Source organism: Anarrhichthys ocellatus, unplaced genomic scaffold, assembly GCF_004355925.1.
Source record: "Anarrhichthys ocellatus isolate YVR2014 unplaced genomic scaffold, GSC_Weel_1.0 scaffold7, whole genome shotgun sequence".
In the NCBI taxonomy this organism is placed as follows: Eukaryota; Metazoa; Chordata; class Actinopteri; order Perciformes; family Anarhichadidae; genus Anarrhichthys; species Anarrhichthys ocellatus.
In genome coordinates this window covers 8953252-8960849 of record NW_022280037.1, presented here as the reverse complement: position 1 = coordinate 8960849, position 7598 = coordinate 8953252, and the positions used below count along the sequence as shown (strand labels likewise).

Below are 7598 nucleotides of genomic sequence, written 5' to 3'. Positions count from 1 at the left end.
CATTTAAATATTGTCCACTGTACAGCAGGGTACGACTTTGAGGATAAATAATAATAATCACGGCTTCTTCATTGAGGAGAATGTTATTGTGGAAATACATTTACTTTCTCAAGTTTACATGATCATTTTAATAAAGTCCTCTGTCGGCTTCCATAGTGTGGTGAGTTTTTTTAGCTGTTTAAAAAGCTACATTCCTCACCATGGACTACAGTCCACATAGAAAGTGGCACAAACCGTTGTTTATTCACCTGCTGCGGTGAACGTTACTCACCGGAGCTCTGTGATTGGTCAGTTACTCACCGGAGCTCTGTGATTGGTTAACAGGCGAATGTTAAACTCCTCCCTCACTGCCACCGCAACTAGACGGAGTCAGCAGACAGCTATCCAGCGGAGAGTTTTCGGGCATATTATCAAACCAAGGTTAACGTTAGTAAAATAACCCCCTGTTTTGTTTTTTTTGTGGTAAATCCCTCGTATAACATTTAGCTTTCTTTGCTGTGTGATTTGTGTCGACCATAGGCTCCAGGAAAAGCCCGAGAATGAGTCACTTTAAGGAGCGCTTCGTGACTCTGCTCCACGAGAAGAACTTTGTGACAGACCAACTGGCGACGCTGGAACAAAAAACGGGAGTGAAGAGAGAGTATATCGCCTTGGGTACGTTAACGGAAAAGGAAAGAGGACACAGTTAAACTCGCTTTCATGCATGTGTGTCCTTTGAACATGCTGGAGATAATACCGAACTTGCTTATGGGCTCAACGTCTCCTCCAAGGACTAACGTTAGCTAACATTCTTCATGTTTCGCAAACGTTAGCTAGTTTAGCTCATAAGTTGCCACACAAACTGCAACTGGCAGCCGGTTGTGGTTGTTAGCATGAGTACGTGTCTCTTCAGTGTGGTTTCATATCCTGTGTGGGTGGCACTGTTGGCTGGTTCATCTTATCAACCGTCTCGTGCTCAAATACCAAAGTTCATCCAGCTCAGACTTGTATGCTACATTAATGATTAGAGTTAGTTATAATCCTCCTCACACACACACACACCTATTTCAATATACTGCTTGTACTATCCCACCAGCAGCTGGTCCCAGGGGTATTTTTAACACGTCCTTAAATATCCGGTGCAATGCATAGATGGAAGGAGATTCTAGGATGACTGGTTATTCAACTGCAGGCTGCTGTCAGTCAGCTTTTAGGAGTTGTGTTTTGACACGGCTCTTGTTGTCGGTTCGCACAGGAAAAAGTCAATAAACGCCCGACACCTAAGGTTACAGTATCCATAAAGTCAACACATTTTGTCTACATGTTAAGCCGAGCTGTCCTACATTTAAACCCATAGGCTTTACTGAAAATAGCTCCTCTATGAGTTGCACGGATGAACGTTAACAACATAGCATGATGATGCATTGGGTCACAGATGATGTTGACTGCTGTGAATGAATGTGTTGTCTGTATTCAGCTGTATTCAGATCAAATAAGACGTTTTTTGGTGTTTTCAGTGAGTGTTCACACATCATCAAATATAGCACTTGATAGAGGTCGCCCAAACATTATAGCCCAATTGATCTTGGATTTTAAAAGTTTAAAAAGCCTATATAATTTATCAGCAAATCTATGCAAGATATGCACTAAGTGAGACATTGAACAGCTGAAAAATATACTTATAAGTTATATCAGGTGGACAAACTATGTATGGAAATGCAATAACTAAACTTGAGCTGAACATCTGTTGATTATTCAATCGGCAGAAAATTACCTGTCAACGATTTTGATAATGGGTTTATCATTTGAGTATTTATTTAAAGCAAAATGGGAACCACATATTCAAGATTTGCTTCTTTATGCTGTTTTTTTTTAGTATTGTCAAATGAATATCTGTGGGGTTTGGACTGTTGGTCAGCTTGGACTCTGCAAAACCATGATGGCCATTTTTCACTATTTTCTGACATTTAATAGAGCAAACAATTGACAGACCAGTGGACAATAAACATGATCGTTAGTTACAGCCTTATTCTAAACTATCTCTTATTGGTGCTTATCAGCCAACATGTCCTGTGACACTGAGGTATCCGTGATGTAGAAGCCAGGCGACTTATCGGTCTGGCTCTACCCAACACCAACCCCTCTGAAGTATCGTTGAGTCACTATTTCCTTCTTGGAATGAATAAAATGATTATAAAATGTAAATTAGATGGTTTATTTGGTGCCGGTTAAAGCTCAGTCAGATCTACATGCAAATAATTGTGTGTTTTTGTACCCACCCACACCCGCACCAAACTAACTCGCAAATGCTGATTGCATGCAAATATCACTTGTCTCGTCCCTACCCTGCATTTAGCTGAAGGTATATGACCTGAACGAGCAGCCAAATCATCCCTCGACCTGTTCCGTTAGCAGAGGTGTCTTATTAGTATCTTGTTTTCAGTGAGGCAACATCCGTTCATCTGATACTTCGGCCACGTTGAAGGCTCGTTACAAACGTGTGCACTGATAATGGGTTACATTGCATCCAATAAATTCTTTCCCGTTTGCTCACTATAATGTCATGTTGTACTAAGCGGTGTCCTTTTTAAAATGTCCACTGTTTAGCTGAGAAGTTCATGCTGACTCTTATGACACTCTGAAGGGACTCCTCTGCTGAGTGGAGTACAGAGAGGTTTCATCTCGGCTGTGTATGCAGCCAAACTCACAGAGTGAGTGGCCGTTGTTTGTTAGCTTCATGTTTTTAAAGCCAACTTCAACCCCTCACCCACTGTACTCTTAACAAAAGGCTTTTGTGATGATTTGCTGCGAAGAGGAACTGTATTTTCAGCTGAATTACAACTTCTGCAACTCTAATTAGTAGTTTGAGTCAGAAGTTACAGGATTACACAACAGATGGCCTTTGCGCCTTTATTTACAGTTCTTTCCACGAGAAGAACATGTGTTTTTCATTTCAAGCTGTAACATCTTTGTGTGGATGCAATGTTAATTTTCTTAGAGCCGTTCAGGAGTTGCTTACTCTCAGCACAGAGTCAGATGGATCAGCTTTGTATTATTTATCACTGACTAAATAAAAAAGTCAGTTTATGATTTCCCTATTGAAAGCATTGCTGTGCAGTGTCTGCTTATGTCAGGCGTTGTCTCCTCTGGGTCTTCTATTTCAACCAGTTCTTCCAGTTTTACCTTTTTGTTAGAGAGAGAGATGGGCCGACGGGGAATTGCACGGATATTTATATATGAGCTGGGACACACAAATGAGATGTAAAGAGCAGGCAGCAGTTAGAACAGTATCAAAGGCTTTTAGTGCTCTGGATACCATGTGACTTCATCATTTTTGAGGGATGAATTTTGTATCAACAGTTGAGTTTGGGAAACATTTGAACGATGTATGCATTACTCGCATCTACAGCTGCTTGAGAGTTAGACAACATTCTCCTCCCACATACAAAAACTCTGAAAAAGTTCAGTTCTGCTATTTGAATTGTTTTATGAACCTGGGAGTGTTGGATGGAAAACGCAACTGGTTTTGAGAAGTCAATCGGTAATGGAAGAAAGGGATAGGCTGAAATGGCTGTTCAGACTGTAATCTCTCTGCTTAAAAGTCAGCATCTGTTTAAGCCTCTGAGGGATTAAGCAATGCAGCCAACTTGCTATTGTTAAGAGTAGGCAGCATACAATTTACTTCAAATGAGCAGGTTTTAGGGCACGTTTGTGTGGAATTCCAGCAAAAACGGTAACAATGGTTACTTAATTAGCTACATCTGGACATTTTATTACAAAATAATACAACAGCTCTGCCATAAATTCCACCTTTTTGTGAAGTTTATAAAATTCAGTTTTTGTTGTCATTGTCGGAAAAGTGTAAATTCAGTTATGTTTGTTATTGAGGGCGTTGTTAAATGTGGTGTCACACTGCATTATATTGAGAGGTGAATAACATGCGGTACAGGGCTTGACGGTAAGCTTTGGGCAAGTAGCTGAGATGTTTTACTTTCCCAATAGCCAAACTTGTCCAAAATGGAAAATGTAGGCCTATTAAAAAATGGATCAAATCAATAGGGATTTGGAAAATTATAATTTATTAACATACAAAACATACTATTGATGTGCTCTCCTCAAAGCCACCAGACCCTATTGATAGAAGCAGTCATTTTACCGTAAGGATCCCAGCAAACTTCATTCAAACTCGATAGAAACAAAATAAAATGCATCAAAGGTTTCTTGGTTCGTCTCTCCACTGTTCCAACAATCACCAACTCTGGTTGCTTTCTCCAGAAGCCTGGCTTAAGTAGTTTTAATTATCTACTATAAGCTGCTTAGAGCTAGTGTTAGGAAGTCAATCAGATGACATTTTGCAGGATTACATTTGATCACATCATATTAACATAGTTTACCATTGCCCCACACTCATTTTCATTGAGTAGAGCTTGATTACATTATAATGTCACTCCGTGTAATCTCTGACGTCAGCTGTTGGCTCTGCTCTAAGCAGGACTGTACTGCCCACCGGCTGAATGTTAACGAGCTTCTCAGGGATGGGCGACTAGAAATCATTAACGCTAATCTCTCATTTTTACTGAATCCTGGCAGATCAATTGCGGTATCCCTAGAAAAGATCAATTAAAATATGGCTGCAACTATTATTTCCATTATCAATTAAGCACTTGGGCTGGAAGATGTCAGACATTTTTGAAAAAAAGACTCGTAGCCCAAAGGGTAAATCTTCAAATTGCTTGTTTTTATCCAACCAACTATCCAAATCCCAAAGATATTCAGTTTACTATTCTATATGGGAAATAAAAGCATTAAATACTCGTATTTGAGCAGCTTAAACCAGCACATTTTTGCATTTTTGATTGGAAAAAAATGACCGAAACTATTAAATTATTTTTATAATATTTGCAAATTGATTGATAGACTTGGCAAAAACATATATTCTATGTGGAAGTCTCTGTTTGCATGTAAAGGCATCTATTAACATTTCTTTGTACAAACACTGTAATAATAATACAGAATTTAACTTGTTTAAAGCCACTTGCTTGTGTGGACTCTCTCTCATACTTGAGATGTATAGGCCACGCTGTTTCACACGACTGTGAGCTTAGCAGTGTATTTAATGTCAATTTTTCCACTCACTGAATGAAGTGTCGGTGTTTGACTTGTGCTTAGTGCTCCTCCTAATCCTGGTACTGTGCTGTCTTAACATCCTGCTGTCAGACACACACTGTCGGGCAACAAAAGTGTTTAGCTAGATATTAGACGTGTTTGTCAAGTAACTGGATGACCTCGTCCTTTTCATCTTTGTCCCGCTTTCTGCTCTCACGTCACCGCTGCCTCTCTCTCTCCCTCTCTGCAGGTTTTCTGGGTTTTGTCGGGCTGTATCTTCTGTTTGGATATGGAGCCTCGCTGCTCTGCAACCTGATTGGCTTCGCCTATCCAGCGTATTTCTCGTATGTACGAAGTTCAGCTCATGAATGCCAAAAGGTAGAAAATGAAAGGGAAAATTTGCCATCTTTTTATGTGGATGGCCAGTCAGTGCCGATAGTAAACTGCAGGTGTTTTTTCCCACTATATCCTCGGATAGAGATGAGATTAAAAATCTTTGAGTTTTCCTTTTAATGCATTTAGAATATGCAACAGGTAATAAGTCCTTTTTTCTTTTTTTTTAACTTAATACAGGGACCCACCCTCCTTCAAAACCATGCTATACATTGTCAAAAACTCTACAGGATAACTTCTAACTGCACCTAGGGTTCCAAGTACTCTTGATGTTATTACCTCATCAATCTTTTGACCTCCAACCTGTCGTTTTGTCCGCTCAGCATTAAGGCCATCGAGAGCAACGTGAAGGAGGACGACACTCAGTGGCTGACCTACTGGGTTGTTTATGGACTCTTCAGCATCGGCGAAGCCTTCTCTGACATCTTCCTCTTCTGGTTCCCCTTTTACTATATTGGCAAGGTAGGCCGGCTTTAAACTGCATTCATTTAGTTGTCTTTCCCTTTCTTTCTATTCTGTATTGTCTTGCCAGGTAAGTCTGCTTTTCCTGTGAAACCACAGACGCTCTGATGCGTTGAGTCACATGAGGCTTGATGTTTTTGGGCCTCTTCACGTTGTAGCTGGCCAACAGTGCACTTGTGTGGACAATTTGTGTAGTGTCGAAACGAGGAAAAGACATTCAGACATCTCTTGCATCGTAGCCACACTATACAAAACTTACCAGGGTTTGTATACTTGGTGTGTTCATACTGTAAACGTGATTAAAAATTATACTAAAAGGGCTTGATTTTTGAGGGAGCTTTTTTGGTGGACACTATTGTCCCCGAATGCACTGTACAAAGGAAATGCAGCACTGGAGGTAGATCATCATGTTTGATGTCGTTTGATGTACTTGCATGATTCTAGCATGTTATGGGGTCGTGCCCACATGTTTGAATGCACTTATTGTAAATCACAATTGGTTTGGATAAAAGCATCAGTTAAATAAATGTGACATAATGTAAATGGACTTGTTGCTCACAGCTGCAAAACATAGGCAGTTCTACAAACATTGGAAGAAACAAAAAAGCTTTCGCATATATTGTATTTTGTTTGTGTGTTGTAAAATATTTTTATGACTAAAAAATATGTTGTTAGTATATACTGTCAAAGCTATATAGTATAAATACTTTTATATACTAGTATGTACTGCACACAGTTCATATTTACGATGCATTTTGGACATAGTAAAGTTGTAAGTTGTGTTTTGAGACAAAGTGACCACACAAGGCCCTGCTTCAGCTAACAAAAAGTCCCATCATTCTATTATTTGGGCCTAATTAGCATGAGCATCATGGTTAACATTACAACAGCACACATTTCAGCAAAATGCTAACACCTATTTCAGTGTCTAGTTGTTTTTTAGGGCTGCAACTAACAATCATATTTAGTATCGAAAAGCTACAGGTTTTTGTTGTGATTAATTGATCCGAGTTTGGACAGGAAGTCACACAGTAGCATAATATCTAAGATCTGCTCTCTCCTCAGTGCTTCTTCCTGATGTGGTGTATGGCTCCGGTGACGTGGAACGGTTCTGAGATCTTGTACAAGCGTGTCATCCGGCCATTTTTCTTGAAACACGAGGCGACCATGGACAATATGGTCAGCGATCTGAGCGCCAAGGCTAAGAACCTAACCGAGACTGTGACGAAGGAGGGTGAGATGCAAACAGTGGTCATGCAAGTACAGCCATACACTATATATATCTATATATATATATATATCTCTATATATCTATATATATCTATATATATCTCTCTCTCTCTCTCTATATCTCTATATCTCTCTATATCTCTCTCTCTATATCTCTCTCTTACTTACTTCCTGCAAAATAAAGTGTTTTTATGCATATGCAAATGATGTACAACTTTACACAAATGTCTAACAGGATAAAATGATGACATTTTGGACAGACGTGGATGTAAACGTCACATGACTGGTTGGTAGAAGCATACAACCGCAAGTCGGTAATTGTATCTTCTCTGTTTGTTCCATCAGCTGTTAACCTGGCCCTCAATGACAAGAACCAGTGAGGTGTGTGTGTGTGTGTGTGTGTGTGTGTGTGTGTGTGTGTGTGTGTG

General features: G+C 39.7%; 1 protein-coding gene across 1 annotated transcript; it reads left to right on the top strand.

The window, feature by feature from the left end:
• The first annotated feature begins 355 nt into the window (after positions 1–355).
• Positions 356–7598, top strand: LOC116383892 (receptor expression-enhancing protein 5). Its single transcript, XM_031848070.1, has 6 exons — positions 356–420; positions 520–654; positions 5336–5429; positions 5802–5940; positions 7006–7174; positions 7516–7598. The coding sequence occupies exons 2-6, from the start codon at positions 540–542 to the stop codon at positions 7548–7550; spliced, it is 552 nt and encodes a 183-aa protein (XP_031703930.1). The 5' UTR covers positions 356–420; positions 520–539; the 3' UTR covers positions 7551–7598.